The sequence below is a fragment of the Lampetra planeri genome, chromosome 38 (assembly GCF_965212315.1).
Source record: "Lampetra planeri chromosome 38, kcLamPlan1.2.h2, whole genome shotgun sequence".
Taxonomy (NCBI): domain Eukaryota; kingdom Metazoa; phylum Chordata; class Hyperoartia; order Petromyzontiformes; family Petromyzontidae; genus Lampetra; species Lampetra planeri.
The window spans coordinates 4,364,463-4,381,812 of record NC_136144.1 but is presented as its reverse complement, the minus strand read 5'-3'; the positions used below and the strand labels follow the sequence as shown (position 1 = coordinate 4,381,812).

Below are 17,350 nucleotides of genomic sequence, written 5' to 3'. Positions count from 1 at the left end.
TCGATCCGGCCGAACAAAAGCTGTTTAGGCATGCGGTGACTGGGAATGTGGGCTACATGACCCAGTCAACACAGCCTTGCCTGCCGGAGGAGCTCACCGATGGGACTTTGTCCAGATTTTTCAAGGATTTGCGAACTCCTCACACAATCAAGCCTTGTTGAACCCAGGTTGGATCGTAGAAAGTCCAGCCTGAATGTTTCTAACCGGCAAAGATGTTCCATTAGCGGGGTCCACGTTTCGCAAGCATATTTATAAGGGAGGGCATGACTGTGGCCAAGAAGATCCGAAGCTTAGTGTGGAGCGACAGACCAGGTAGTTTCCACACAGCGTTATGCAGCCGATGAAAATAGAAAGCTGCTTAATTGATTCAGAGAGAGACCTTTTCTGTCAAGCCGGAGCTGGTCATGAGCACACCACCACCATCACAACCATCATCACCACCACCACCACCACATCCACCACACATGTCACCTTTGCCTCCCTAGTGGCGATGTTTACACACTGCACCAGGGACTTATTTAAGGCTGAGTCAATCTAGGGGAGTTCCAGGACCGGTTCAGATATTTGTCACCGGTGTTGGCCATGAGTCATCACAACAACCACCGCCACCACCACAACAACAACAACAATAGCGACCACAACAGTAACCACCACAAAAACTACATATATGTATCTAATTATTCATACAGATGTGCATCCAATGATATGTATAGGTGTGTGTCTAATCATCTGTACAGGTGTGTGTCTAATCATCTGTACAGGTGTGTGTCTGATCATCTGTACAGGTGTGTGTCTAGTCATCTGTACAGGTGTGTGTCTAATCATCTGTACAGGTGTGTGTCTAATCATCTGTACAGGTATGTGTCTAATCATCTATACAGGTGTGTGTCTAGTCATCTGTACAGGTGCGTGTCTAATCATCTGTACAGGTGTGTGTCTAATCATCTGTACAGGTGTGTGTCTAGTCATCTGTACAGGTGCGAGTCTAATCATCTGTACAGGTGAGTGTCTAATCATCTGTACAGGTGAGTGTCTAACCATCTGTACAGGTGCGTGTCTAATCATCTGTACAGGTGTGTGTCTGATCATCTGTACAGGTGTGTGTCTGATCATCTGTACAGGTGAGTGTCTAATCATCTGTACAGGTGTGTGTCTAATCATCTGTACAGGTGTGTGTCTGATCCTCTGTACAGGTGAGTGTCTAATCATCTGTACAGGTGTGTGTCTGATCATCTGTACAGGTGAGTGTCTAATCATCTGTACAGGTGTGTGTCTAATCATCTGTACAGGTGTGTGTCTAGTCATCTGTACAGGTGAGTGTCTAATCATCTGTACAAGTGTGTGTCTGATCATCTGTACAGGTGTGTGTCTAGTCATCTGTACAGGTGAGTGTCTAATCATCTGTACAGGTGTGTGTCTAGTCATCTGTACAGGTGAGTGTCTAATCATCTGTACAGGTGAGTGTCTAATCATCTGTACAGGTGTGTGTCTAATCATCTGTACAGGTGTGTGTCTAGTCATCTGTACAGGTGAGTGTCTAATCATCTGTACAGGTAAGTGTCTAATCATCTGTACAGGTGTGTGTCTAGTCATCTGTACAGGTGTGTGTCTAGTCATCTGTACAGGTGTGTGTCTAATCATCTGTACAGGTGTGTGTCTAATCATCTGCACAGGTGTGTGTCTAATCATCTGTACAGGTGAGTGTCTAATCATCTGTACAGGTGTGTGTCTAGTCATCTGTACAGGTGCGTGTCTAGTCATCTGTACAGGTGTGTGACTAATCATCTGTACAGGTGCGTGTCTAGTCATCTGTACAGGTGTGTGTCTAATCATCTGTACAGGTGTGTGTCTAGTCATCTGTACAGGTGTGTGTCTAATCATCTGTACAGGTGTGTGTCTAATCATCTGTACAGGTGTGTGTCTAATCATCTGTACAGGTGTGTGTCTAATCATCTGTACAGGTGTGTGTCTAATCATCTGTACAGGTGAGTGTCTAATCATCTGTACAGGTGTGTGTCTAGTCATCTGTACAGGTGCGTGTCTAGTCATCTGTACAGGTGCGTGTCTAATCATCTGTACAGGTGTGTGTCTAATCATCTGTACAGGTGCGTGTCTAATCATCTGTACAGGTGTGTATCTAATCATCTGTACAGGTGTGTGTCTAGTCATCTGTACAGGTGTGTATCTAATCATCTGTACAGGTGTGTGTCTAGTCATCTGTACAGGTGTGTATCTAATCATCTGTACAGGTGTGTTTCTAATCATCTGTACAGGTGTGTGTCTAGTCATCTACACAGGTGTGAGTCTAATCATCTGTACAGGTGTGTGTCTAATCATCTGTACAGGTGCGTGTCTAATCATCTGTACAGGTGCGTGTCTAGTCATCTGTACAGGTGTGTGTCTAGTCATCTGTAAAGGTGTGTGTCTAATCATCTGTACAGGTGTGTGTCTAATCATCTGTACAGGTGCGTGTCTAGTCATCTGTACAGGTGTGTGTCTAATCATCTGTACAGGTGTGTGTCTAGTCATCTGTACAGGTGTGTGTCTAATCATCTGTACAGGTGCGTGTCTAGTCATCTGTACAGGTGTGTGTCTAGTCATCTGTACAGGTGTGTGTCTAATCATCTGTACAGGTGCGTGTCTAATCATGTGTACAGGTGTGTGTCTAGTCATCTGTACAGGTGTGTGTCTAGTCATCTGTACAGGTGCGTGTCTAATCATCTGTACAGGTGCGTGTCTAGTCATCTGTACAGGTGTGTGTCTAGTCATCTGTACAGGTGAGTGTCTAATCATCTGTACAGGTGTGTGTCTAATCATCTGTACAGGTGAGTGTCTAATCATCTGTACAGGTGTGTGTCTAGTCATCTGTACAGGTGCGTGTCTAATCATCTGTACAGGTGTGAGTCTAATCATCTGTACAGGTGTGAGTCTAATCATCTGTACAGGTGTGTGTCTAGTCATCTGTACAGGTGCGTGTCTAGTCATCTACACAGGTGTGAGTCTAATCATCTGTACAGGTGCGTATCTAATCATCTGTACAGGTGAGTGTCTAATCATCTGTACAGGTGTGTGTCTAATCATCTGTACAGGTGTGAGTCTAATCATCTGTACAGGTGTGCGTCTAATCATCTGTACAGGTGTGTGTCTAGTCATCTGTACAGGTGTGTGTCTAATCATCTGTACAGGTGCGTGTCTAATCATCTGTACAGGTGTGAGTCTAATCATCTGTACAGGTGTGCGTCTAATCATCTGTACAGGTGTGTGTCTAGTCATCTGTACAGGTGTGTGTCTAATCATCTGTACAGGTGTGTGTCTAATCATCTGTACAGGTGTGTGTCTAATCATCTGTACAGGTGTGTGTCTAATCATCTGTACAGGTGAGTGTCTAATCATCTGTACAGGTGTGTGTCTAGTCATCTGTACAGGTGCGTGTCTAGTCATCTGTACAGGTGCGTGTCTAATCATCTGTACAGGTGTGTGTCTAATCATCTGTACAGGTGCGTGTCTAATCATCTGTACAGGTGTGTGTCTAGTCATCTGTACAGGTGCGTGTCTAGTCATCTGTACAGGTGTGTATCTAATCATCTGTACAGGTGTGTGTCTAGTCATCTGTACAGGTGTGTATCTAATCATCTGTACAGGTGTGTTTCTAATCATCTGTACAGGTGTGTGTCTAGTCATCTACACAGGTGTGAGTCTAATCATCTGTACAGGTGTGTGTCTAATCATCTGTACAGGTGTGTTTCTAATCATCTGTACAGGTGTGTGTCTAGTCATCTACACAGGTGTGAGTCTAATCATCTGTACAGGTGTGTGTCTAATCATCTGTACAGGTGTGTGTCTAATCATCTGTACAGGTGCGTGTCTAGTCATCTGTACAGGTGTGTGTCTAATCATCTGTACAGGTGTGTGTCTAGTCATCTGTACAGGTGCGTGTCTAATCATCTGTACAGGTGTGAGTCTAATCATCTGTACAGGTGCGTGTCTAGTCATCTGTACAGGTGCGTGTCTAATCATCTGTACAGGTGCGTGTCTAATCATCTGTACAGGTGCGTGTCTAATCATCTGTACAGGTGTGTGTCTAGTCATCTGTACAGGTGCGTGTCTAATCATCTGTACAGGTGTGAGTCTAATCATCTGTACAGGTGTGTGTCTAGTCATCTGTACAGGTGCGTGTCTAGTCATCTACACAGGTGTGAGTCTAATCATCTGTACAGGTGCGTATCTAATCATCTGTACAGGTGAGTGTCTAATCATCTGTACAGGTGTGTGTCTAATCATCTGTACAGGTGAGTGTCTAATCATCTGTACAAGTGTGTGTCTGATCATCTGTACAGGTGTGTGTCTAGTCATCTGTACAGGTGAGTGTCTAATCATCTGTACAGGTGTGTGTCTAGTCATCTGTACAGGTGAGTGTCTAATCATCTGTACAGGTGAGTGTCTAATCATCTGTACAGGTGTGTGTCTAATCATCTGTACAGGTGTGTGTCTAGTCATCTGTACAGGTGAGTGTCTAATCATCTGTACAGGTAAGTGTCTAATCATCTGTACAGGTGTGTGTCTAGTCATCTGTACAGGTGTGTGTCTAGTCATCTGTACAGGTGTGTGTCTAATCATCTGTACAGGTGTGTGTCTAATCATCTGCACAGGTGTGTGTCTAATCATCTGTACAGGTGAGTGTCTAATCATCTGTACAGGTGTGTGTCTAGTCATCTGTACAGGTGCGTGTCTAGTCATCTGTACAGGTGTGTGACTAATCATCTGTACAGGTGCGTGTCTAGTCATCTGTACAGGTGTGTGTCTAATCATCTGTACAGGTGTGTGTCTAGTCATCTGTACAGGTGTGTGTCTAATCATCTGTACAGGTGTGTGTCTAATCATCTGTACAGGTGTGTGTCTAATCATCTGTACAGGTGTGTGTCTAATCATCTGTACAGGTGTGTGTCTAATCATCTGTACAGGTGAGTGTCTAATCATCTGTACAGGTGTGTGTCTAGTCATCTGTACAGGTGCGTGTCTAGTCATCTGTACAGGTGCGTGTCTAATCATCTGTACAGGTGTGTGTCTAATCATCTGTACAGGTGCGTGTCTAATCATCTGTACAGGTGTGTATCTAATCATCTGTACAGGTGTGTGTCTAGTCATCTGTACAGGTGTGTATCTAATCATCTGTACAGGTGTGTGTCTAGTCATCTGTACAGGTGTGTATCTAATCATCTGTACAGGTGTGTTTCTAATCATCTGTACAGGTGTGTGTCTAGTCATCTACACAGGTGTGAGTCTAATCATCTGTACAGGTGTGTGTCTAATCATCTGTACAGGTGCGTGTCTAATCATCTGTACAGGTGCGTGTCTAGTCATCTGTACAGGTGTGTGTCTAGTCATCTGTACAGGTGTGTGTCTAATCATCTGTACAGGTGTGTGTCTAATCATCTGTACAGGTGCGTGTCTAGTCATCTGTACAGGTGTGTGTCTAATCATCTGTACAGGTGTGTGTCTAGTCATCTGTACAGGTGTGTGTCTAATCATCTGTACAGGTGCGTGTCTAGTCATCTGTACAGGTGTGTGTCTAGTCATCTGTACAGGTGTGTGTCTAATCATCTGTACAGGTGCGTGTCTAATCATCTGTACAGGTGTGTGTCTAGTCATCTGTACAGGTGTGTGTCTAGTCATCTGTACAGGTGCGTGTCTAATCATCTGTACAGGTGCGTGTCTAGTCATCTGTACAGGTGTGTGTCTAGTCATCTGTACAGGTGAGTGTCTAATCATCTGTACAGGTGTGTGTCTAATCATCTGTACAGGTGAGTGTCTAATCATCTGTACAGGTGTGTGTCTAGTCATCTGTACAGGTGCGTGTCTAATCATCTGTACAGGTGTGAGTCTAATCATCTGTACAGGTGTGAGTCTAATCATCTGTACAGGTGTGTGTCTAGTCATCTGTACAGGTGCGTGTCTAGTCATCTACACAGGTGTGAGTCTAATCATCTGTACAGGTGCGTATCTAATCATCTGTACAGGTGAGTGTCTAATCATCTGTACAGGTGTGTGTCTAATCATCTGTACAGGTGTGAGTCTAATCATCTGTACAGGTGTGCGTCTAATCATCTGTACAGGTGTGTGTCTAGTCATCTGTACAGGTGTGTGTCTAATCATCTGTACAGGTGCGTGTCTAATCATCTGTACAGGTGTGAGTCTAATCATCTGTACAGGTGTGCGTCTAATCATCTGTACAGGTGTGTGTCTAGTCATCTGTACAGGTGTGTGTCTAATCATCTGTACAGGTGTGTGTCTAATCATCTGTACAGGTGTGTGTCTAATCATCTGTACAGGTGTGTGTCTAATCATCTGTACAGGTGAGTGTCTAATCATCTGTACAGGTGTGTGTCTAGTCATCTGTACAGGTGCGTGTCTAGTCATCTGTACAGGTGCGTGTCTAATCATCTGTACAGGTGTGTGTCTAATCATCTGTACAGGTGCGTGTCTAATCATCTGTACAGGTGTGTGTCTAGTCATCTGTACAGGTGCGTGTCTAGTCATCTGTACAGGTGTGTATCTAATCATCTGTACAGGTGTGTGTCTAGTCATCTGTACAGGTGTGTATCTAATCATCTGTACAGGTGTGTTTCTAATCATCTGTACAGGTGTGTGTCTAGTCATCTACACAGGTGTGAGTCTAATCATCTGTACAGGTGTGTGTCTAATCATCTGTACAGGTGTGTTTCTAATCATCTGTACAGGTGTGTGTCTAGTCATCTACACAGGTGTGAGTCTAATCATCTGTACAGGTGTGTGTCTAATCATCTGTACAGGTGTGTGTCTAATCATCTGTACAGGTGCGTGTCTAGTCATCTGTACAGGTGTGTGTCTAATCATCTGTACAGGTGTGTGTCTAGTCATCTGTACAGGTGCGTGTCTAATCATCTGTACAGGTGTGAGTCTAATCATCTGTACAGGTGCGTGTCTAGTCATCTGTACAGGTGCGTGTCTAATCATCTGTACAGGTGCGTGTCTAATCATCTGTACAGGTGCGTGTCTAATCATCTGTACAGGTGTGTGTCTAGTCATCTGTACAGGTGCGTGTCTAATCATCTGTACAGGTGTGAGTCTAATCATCTGTACAGGTGTGTGTCTAGTCATCTGTACAGGTGCGTGTCTAGTCATCTACACAGGTGTGAGTCTAATCATCTGTACAGGTGCGTATCTAATCATCTGTACAGGTGAGTGTCTAATCATCTGTACAGGTGTGTGTCTAATCATCTGTACAGGTCTGAGTCTAATCATCTGTACAGGTGTGCGTCTAATCATCTGTACAGGTGTGTGTCTAGTCATCTGTACAGGTGTGTGTCTAATCATCTGTACAGGTGCGTGTCTTATCATCTGTACAGGTGTGAGTCTAATCATCTGTACAGGTGTGCGTCTAATCATCTGTACAGGTGTGTGTCTAGTCATCTGTACAGGTGCGTGTCTAGTCATCTGTACAGGTGCGTGTCTAATCATCTGTACAGGTGTGAGTCTAATCATCTGTACAGGTGTGAGTCTAATCATCTGTACAGGTGTGTGTCTAGTCATCTGTACAGGTGCATGTCTAGTCATCTACACAGGTGTGAGTCTAATCATCTGTACAGGTGCGTATCTAATCATCTGTACAGGTGAGTGTCTAATCATCTGTACAGGTGTGTGTATAATCATCTGTACAGGTGTGAGTCTAATCATCTGTACAGGTGTGTGTCTAGTCATCTGTACAGGTGCGTGTCTAGTCATCTGTACAGGTGCGTGTCTAATCATCTGTACAGGTGTGTGTCTAATCATCTGTACAGGTGCGTGTCTAATCATCTGTACAGGTGTGTGTCTAGTCATCTGTACAGGTGCGTGTCTAGTCATCTGTACAGGTGTGTATCTAATCATCTGTACAGGTGTGTGTCTAGTCATCTGTACAGGTGTGTATCTAATCATCTGTACAGGTGTGTTTCTAATCATCTGTACAGGTGTGTGTCTAGTCATCTACACAGGTGTGAGTCTAATCATCTGTACAGGTGTGTGTCTAATCATCTGTACAGGTGTGTTTCTAATCATCTGTACAGGTGTGTGTCTAGTCATCTACACAGGTGTGAGTCTAATCATCTGTACAGGTGTGTGTCTAATCATCTGTACAGGTGTGTGTCTAATCATCTGTACAGGTGCGTGTCTAGTCATCTGTACAGGTGTGTGTCTAATCATCTGTACAGGTGTGTGTCTAGTCATCTGTACAGGTGCGTGTCTAATCATCTGTACAGGTGTGAGTCTAATCATCTGTACAGGTGCGTGTCTAGTCATCTGTACAGGTGCGTGTCTAATCATCTGTACAGGTGCGTGTCTAATCATCTGTACAGGTGCGTGTCTAATCATCTGTACAGGTGTGTGTCTAGTCATCTGTACAGGTGCGTGTCTAATCATCTGTACAGGTGTGAGTCTAATCATCAGTACAGGTGTGTGTCTAGTCATCTGTACAGGTGCGTGTCTAGTCATCTACACAGGTGTGAGTCTAATCATCTGTACAGGTGCGTATCTAATCATCTGTACAGGTGAGTGTCTAATCATCTGTACAGGTGTGTGTCTAATCATCTGTACAGGTGAGTGTCTAATCATCTGTACAAGTGTGTGTCTGATCATCTGTACAGGTGTGTGTCTAGTCATCTGTACAGGTGAGTGTCTAATCATCTGTACAGGTGTGTGTCTAGTCATCTGTACAGGTGAGTGTCTAATCATCTGTACAGGTGAGTGTCTAATCATCTGTACAGGTGTGTGTCTAATCATCTGTACAGGTGTGTGTCTAGTCATCTGTACAGGTGAGTGTCTAATCATCTGTACAGGTAAGTGTCTAATCATCTGTACAGGTGTGTGTCTAGTCATCTGTACAGGTGTGTGTCTAGTCATCTGTACAGGTGTGTGTCTAATCATCTGTACAGGTGTGTGTCTAATCATCTGCACAGGTGTGTGTCTAATCATCTGTACAGGTGAGTGTCTAATCATCTGTACAGGTGTGTGTCTAGTCATCTGTACAGGTGCGTGTCTAGTCATCTGTACAGGTGTGTGACTAATCATCTGTACAGGTGCGTGTCTAGTCATCTGTACAGGTGTGTGTCTAATCATCTGTACAGGTGTGTGTCTAGTCATCTGTACAGGTGTGTGTCTAATCATCTGTACAGGTGTGTGTCTAATCATCTGTACAGGTGTGTGTCTAATCATCTGTACAGGTGTGTGTCTAATCATCTGTACAGGTGTGTGTCTAATCATCTGTACAGGTGAGTGTCTAATCATCTGTACAGGTGTGTGTCTAGTCATCTGTACAGGTGCGTGTCTAGTCATCTGTACAGGTGCGTGTCTAATCATCTGTACAGGTGTGTGTCTAATCATCTGTACAGGTGCGTGTCTAATCATCTGTACAGGTGTGTATCTAATCATCTGTACAGGTGTGTGTCTAGTCATCTGTACAGGTGTGTATCTAATCATCTGTACAGGTGTGTGTCTAGTCATCTGTACAGGTGTGTATCTAATCATCTGTACAGGTGTGTTTCTAATCATCTGTACAGGTGTGTGTCTAGTCATCTACACAGGTGTGAGTCTAATCATCTGTACAGGTGTGTGTCTAATCATCTGTACAGGTGCGTGTCTAATCATCTGTACAGGTGCGTGTCTAGTCATCTGTACAAGTGTGTGTCTAGTCATCTGTACAGGTGTGTGTCTAATCATCTGTACAGGTGTGTGTCTAATCATCTGTACAGGTGCGTGTCTAGTCATCTGTACAGGTGTGTGTCTAATCATCTGTACAGGTGTGTGTCTAGTCATCTGTACAGGTGTGTGTCTAATCATCTGTTAAGGTGCGTGTCTAGTCATCTGTACAGGTGTGTGTCTAGTCATCTGTACAGGTGTGTGTCTAATCATCTGTACAGGTGCGTGTCTAATCATCTGTACAGGTGTGTGTCTAGTCATCTGTACAGGTGTGTGTCTAGTCATCTGTACAGGTGCGTGTCTAATCATCTGTACAGGTGCGTGTCTAGTCATCTGTACAGGTGTGTGTCTAGTCATCTGTACAGGTGAGTGTCTAATCATCTGTACAGGTGTGTGTCTAATCATCTGTACAGGTGAGTGTCTAATCATCTGTACAGGTGTGTGTCTAGTCATCTGTACAGGTGCGTGTCTAATCATCTGTACAGGTGTGAGTCTAATCATCTGTACAGGTGTGAGTCTAATCATCTGTACAGGTGTGTGTCTAGTCATCTGTACAGGTGCGTGTCTAGTCATCTACACAGGTGTGAGTCTAATCATCTGTACAGGTGCGTATCTAATCATCTGTACAGGTGAGTGTCTAATCATCTGTACAGGTGTGTGTCTAATCATCTGTACAGGTGTGAGTCTAATCATCTGTACAGGTGTGCATCTAATCATCTGTACAGGTGTGTGTCTAGTCATCTGTACAGGTGTGTGTCTAATCATCTGTACAGGTGCGTGTCTAATCATCTGTACAGGTGTGAGTCTAATCATCTGTACAGGTGTGCGTCTAATCATCTGTACAGGTGTGTGTCTAGTCATCTGTACAGGTGTGTGTCTAATCATCTGTACAGGTGTGTGTCTAATCATCTGTACAGGTGTGTGTCTAATCATCTGTACAGGTGTGTGTCTAATCATCTGTACAGGTGAGTGTCTAATCATCTGTACAGGTGTGTGTCTAGTCATCTGTACAGGTGCGTGTCTAGTCATCTGTACAGGTGCGTGTCTAATCATCTGTACAGGTGTGTGTCTAATCATCTGTACAGGTGCGTGTCTAATCATCTGTACAGGTGTGTGTCTAGTCATCTGTACAGGTGCGTGTCTAGTCATCTGTACAGGTGTGTATCTAATCATCTGTACAGGTGTGTGTCTAGTCATCTGTACAGGTGTGTATCTAATCATCTGTACAGGTGTGTTTCTAATCATCTGTACAGGTGTGTGTCTAGTCATCTACACAGGTGTGAGTCTAATCATCTGTACAGGTGTGTGTCTAATCATCTGTACAGGTGTGTTTCTAATCATCTGTACAGGTGTGTGTCTAGTCATCTACACAGGTGTGAGTCTAATCATCTGTACAGGTGTGTGTCTAATCATCTGTACAGGTGTGTGTCTAATCATCTGTACAGGTGCGTGTCTAGTCATCTGTACAGGTGTGTGTCTAATCATCTGTACAGGTGTGTGTCTAGTCATCTGTACAGGTGCGTGTCTAATCATCTGTACAGGTGTGAGTCTAATCATCTGTACAGGTGCGTGTCTAGTCATCTGTACAGGTGCGTGTCTAATCATCTGTACAGGTGCGTGTCTAATCATCTGTACAGGTGCGTGTCTAATCATCTGTACAGGTGTGTGTCTAGTCATCTGTACAGGTGCGTGTCTAATCATCTGTACAGGTGTGAGTCTAATCATCTGTACAGGTGTGTGTCTAGTCATCTGTACAGGTGCGTGTCTAGTCATCTACACAGGTGTGAGTCTAATCATCTGTACAGGTGCGTATCTAATCATCTGTACAGGTGAGTGTCTAATCATCTGTACAGGTGTGTGTCTAATCATCTGTACAGGTCTGAGTCTAATCATCTGTACAGGTGTGCGTCTAATCATCTGTACAGGTGTGTGTCTAGTCATCTGTACAGGTGTGTGTCTAATCATCTGTACAGGTGCGTGTCTTATCATCTGTACAGGTGTGAGTCTAATCATCTGTACAGGTGTGCGTCTAATCATCTGTACAGGTGTGTGTCTAGTCATCTGTACAGGTGCGTGTCTAGTCATCTGTACAGGTGCGTGTCTAATCATCTGTACAGGTGTGAGTCTAATCATCTGTACAGGTGTGAGTCTAATCATCTGTACAGGTGTGTGTCTAGTCATCTGTACAGGTGCATGTCTAGTCATCTACACAGGTGTGAGTCTAATCATCTGTACAGGTGCGTATCTAATCATCTGTACAGGTGAGTGTCTAATCATCTGTACAGGTGTGTGTATAATCATCTGTACAGGTGTGAGTCTAATCATCTGTACAGGTGTGCGTCTAATCATCTGTACAGGTGCGTGTCTAGTCATCTGTACAGGTGCGTGTCTAATCATCTGTACAGGTGTGTGTCTAATCATCTGTACAGGTGTGTGTCTAGTCATCTGTACAGGTGCGTGTCTAATCATCTGTACAGGTGTGTGTCTAATCATCTGTACCGGTGAGTGTCTAATCATCTGTACAGGTGAGTGTCTAATCATCTGTACAGGTGAGTGTCTAATCATCTGTACAGGTGAGTGTCTAATCATCTGTACAGGTGAGTGTCTAATCATCTGTACAGGTGCGAGTCTAATCATCTGTACAGGTGAGTGTCTAATCATCTGTACAGGTGTGTGTCTAATCATCTGTACAGGTGTGAGTCTAATCATCTGTACAGGTGTGAGTCTAATCATCTGTACAGGTGTTTGTCTAATCATCTGTACAGGCGTGTGTCTATCCAGGTGTTCTACCTGCACGTGGCACCCGCCGTTGTTCTGTCCACAGGGATCCATCTCCTCGCACTGCGTCCCATCGCCACGGAAACCGGGGAGACACGTGCACTGGGCCTGGGGACAGGGGGACACGGGGGTGGGGGGGGAGATGGGGGTGGGGGAGCAGACACGGGAGGAGACACGGGGGTGGGGGGGGGGGGAACGGGGGGGGGGGAGACGGGGAGGAGACACGGGGGTGGGGGGGAGATACGGAGGAGGGAGAAACACGGGGGGGGGGGGGGGCGAAAACACGGGGGGGGGGGGGGCGAAAACACGGGGGGGGGGGGGGCGGAGACACGGGGGGTGGGGGGGGGAGAACCGGAGGGGGAGACGGGGGGAGAACGGGGGGGGGGGGTGTTGAGACAGGAGATGAGGGGAAGATAGGAGGCAGGGTTGTAGGTCGGTGTGACACATATATGTGTGTGTGTGTCAGTCAACCCATGGCACCTGAGTCTGTCCCGTATGTGTGTGTGTGTACGTATCGCGTGTATGTGTGTATATATCGCGTGTGTGTGTATGTGTGTGTGTATATGTGTATGTGTGTGTATGTGTGTATGTGTGTGTGTGTATGTGTATGTATGTATGTGTGTATGTGTGTATGTGTGTGTATGTGTGTATGTGTGTGTATGTGTGTGTATGTGTGTGTGTGTATTTGTGTGTGTATGTGTGTATGTCCCCGCGTGCACCTGGCCGGGTCCCAGCGAGGAGCAGCTGGCGTTGCCGCTGCAGCCGTTCCGTCCCGGCTCGGTGCAGAGGTCCCTGGCCATGCACTGCACCCCGTCACCACTCCAGCCAGCAGCACACACACACTGCCTCCCCACCGGGGCGTCACGCCGACACAGCGCCTGCACCACCACCACCACCACGGGGGGTGAGGAGGGGTGAGTACCATGGGAACCTCATTTGCCAGTAAAAATATGATAATTGTTTTTTTACCCTTCCATCTGGCAACAAAACTGACACCTTTTTACAAGGAGTCATGTTTGTATAGACCACAATACCTGCAGTCATAATGCGCCTTTTGGCGTTATCTGGTCCAACCCATGTGAGACTAGGCTCTAAGGAAAGCTGTCTCGGGTGTGGACCAATCAACTTCAAGGACAGTGCACATTATCAGAGTTATGTCTTTTGTTTGTATTATGACTGCAGGTATTGCGGTCTATGCAAACATGACTCCTTGTAAAAAGGTGTCAGTTTTGTTGCCAGATAGAAGGGTAAAAAAACAATTATCATATTTTTACTGGCAAATGAGGTTCCCATAGCGTAGATGCTTGCCCCGAGCTCTCATACTCTGATGGTGCATTGTCTTTGAGTTGTGCGCCTTTTGGCGTCATCTGGTCCAACCCATGTGAGACGAGGCTCTAAGGAAAGCTGTCTCGGGTGTGGACCAATCGACTTCAAGGACAGTGCATACATTATCAGAGTTGTGTTTTTTGTTTGCATTACGACTGCAGGTATTGTGGTCTATGCAAACATGACTCCTTGTAAAAAGGTGTCAGTTTTGTTGCCAGATAGAAGGGTAAAAAACCAATTATCATATTTTTACTGGCAAATGAGGTTCCCATAGCGTAGATGCTTGCCCCGAGCTCTCATACTCTGATGGTGCATTGTCTTTGAGTTGTGCGCCTTTTGGCGTCATCTGGTCCAACCCATGTGAGACGAGGCTCTAAGGAAAGCTGTCTCGGGTGTGGACCAATCAACTTCAAGAACAGTGCACATTATCAGAGTTGTGTTTTTTGTTTGCATTACGACTGCAGGTATTGTGGTCTATGCAAACATGACTCCTTGTAAAAAGGTATCAGTTTTGTTGCCAGATAGAAGGGTAAAAAAACAATGATCGAGGGGTGAGTAGTGAGCGAGGCTGCACAGGGTCTCTTAGTGAGGGCCCCAGCTCGTCGTGACGGGGGTGCGTGGGGGTAGAGACGGGGGTTCCACTCACGTTGGGGTGGCAACCCCCTCTCTCGGGGCGAGCGCAGGGGTCCTGTGCTACGCAGGACAACCCGTCCCCCTTGAAGCCCTCCTGGCACACGCAACTGACACGCACAAAGACAAAGATCCCCCCCCCCCGCCCACGTGTAGACTTTAACATGCTGCTGGGGCAAGTGCTGTTAGCGAGCACATATGAAGGTCGGCACGGCACATACACACACGCGCCTACACACACACCTACACACACACACACATACCGACACACACACACCTACACACACACACCTACACACCCACACACCTACACACACCTACACACACCTACACACACACCTACGCGCCTACACACACCTACACGCCTACACACACACACACCTACACACACACACACCTACACACACACACACCTACACACACACACACCTACACACACACACACCTACACACACACACACACCTACACACACACCTACACACACACACACACACACACACCTACACACACACACACCTACACACACACACACCTACACACACACACACACACCTACACACACAAAGATCAAAGATCCCCCGTATAGCCTTAACAGACTGTAGGGGCAAGTGCTGTTAGCGAGCACCTATGAAGGCCAGAACGGTACACGAGGGGGTGGGTGGCCAGCACCACGCCCGACCGCCTTTGTCTCCCCAGTGGCGATGTTTACACACCGCACCAGGTACTCATTTAAGGCTGAGTCGACCTAGGGGAGGCCCAGGACCGGTTCAGATAATCGTCACTGGTGTTAGCCGTGAGCGGGAATCGAACCCGGGTCGCCAGGTTCATAGCGCAGCGCGCTAACCGCTACACTACCGCTCCCCACAACCTACACACACACACACACCTACAGACACACACACCTACACACACACACACCTACACACACCTACACACACCTACACACACCTACACACACACACCTACACACACACACACCTACACACACACACACCTACACACACACCTATACACACACACACCTACACACACACACACCTACACACACCTACACACACACCTACACACACACCTACACACACACACACCTACACACACACACCTACACACACACACCTACACACACACACACCTACACACACCTACACACACACACCTACACACACACACCTACACACACCTACACACACCTACACACACCTCCACACACATACACACACACACACACACCTACACACACACCTACATACAAACACCTACACACACCTACACACACACACCGACACACACACATCTACACACACCTACACACACCCACACCTACACACACACACACCTACACACACCCACACCTACACACACACACCTACAACAACAACCGCCATTCGCCACTAAGTGGCGGTGACGTCACCACGACGCTTGTGCCAGGCCATATGCACCCTGAGGCCACGTGAAGTGTCGAACGCCCGCTGGCAGGAGGTCACGGGGCAGACCCAGGTGCCACGGGTCGACTGACCGAGATGACCGGCTGATGCACCACCTGTGCCCCCTACTGTGCCAACTTGCTGTGCTTTAGCCACCCGGCGCTCCGCTCGTTGTTGTGAGCGTCGCTCCTCCGCCCTCCGTTGTTGTCGGAGGGCGACTGCCTCCAACTGCCCAGTAGCGTCCTTCACGAGCCTCCTCCACTGAGGCCGATCTTGACACCGCTGGTACCAGTCATCGGCAAGTCCACTCAGCTCCACGTCCTCCTGTACCACATCACTCCATCTCTTCTCTAGCCCGTGCCACACACCTACACACACACCTACACACACACACCTACACACCTACACACCCACACACACACCTACACACACACACCTACACACACCCACACCTACACACACACCTACACACACCCACCTACACACACACACACACCTACACAGACACACCTACACACACACACACCTACACACACACACCTACAACAACCGCCATTCGCCACTAAGTGGCGGTGACGTCACCACGACGCTTGTGCCAGGCCATGTGCACCTTGAGGCCACGTGAAGTGTCGAACGCCCGCTGGCAGGAGGTCACGGGGCAGACCCAGGTGCCACGGGTCGACTGACCGAGATGACCGAGATGACTGGCTGATGCACCACCTGTGCCCCCTACTGTGCCAACTTGCTGTGCTTTAGCCACCCGGCGCTCCGCTCGTTGTTGTGAGCGTCGCTCCTCCGCCCTCCGTTGTTGTTGGAGGGCGACTGCCTCCAACTGCCCAGTAGCGTCCTTCACGAGCCTCCTCCACTGAGGCCGATCTTGACACCGCTGGTACCAGTCATCGGCAAGTCCACTCAGCTCCACGTCCTCCTGTACCACATCACTCCATCTCTTCTCCAGCCCGTGCCGCGCCCGTTTAGCCCCCTCGATCCGGCCGAACAAAAGCTGTTTAGGCATGCGGTGGCTGGGCATGCGGGCTACATGACCCAGCCAACGCAGCCTTGCCTGCCGGAGGAGCTCACTGATGGGACTTTGCCCAGATCTTTCAAGGACTTGTGAGCTCCTCACACAATCCAGCCTGGTCAAACCCAGGATGGATCGTAGGCAGGCCAGCCTAAATGTTTCCAACCGGCGAAGATGCTCCACTAGGGGGGTCCACGTTTCGCAAGCGTAGAGAAGGGAGGGAATGACCGTGGCCGAGAAGACCTGAAGCTTCGTGCGGAGCGACAGACCAGGTAGCTTCCACACAGCGTTACGCAACCGATGAAAAGATATTGCCGCTCGACTGATTCGGAGTGAGACCTCTGCTGATAAACTGGAGCTGGTCATGAGCACACTGCCCAGGTATGGGAAACTCTCTACTCTCTCCACAACTGCCCCATCACCGATTGGGAGTTGTGGGGGCGGAGTGCCCGATGGTACAAA

At 47.2% G+C, this 17,350-nt stretch overlaps 1 protein-coding gene across 1 annotated transcript in view; it reads right to left on the bottom strand.

The window, feature by feature from the left end:
* LOC144731156 (stabilin-2-like) overlaps positions 1-17,350 on the bottom strand; it is a gene marked incomplete at its 3' end in the record, with an annotated part of 68,392 nt that overhangs the window by 13,772 nt on the left and 37,270 nt on the right. The window contains 3 exon segments of the mRNA XM_078612121.1: positions 12,499-12,594; positions 13,206-13,364; positions 14,459-14,552. Coding sequence (XP_078468247.1) covers positions 12,499-12,594; positions 13,206-13,364; positions 14,459-14,552 — 349 coding nt within the window.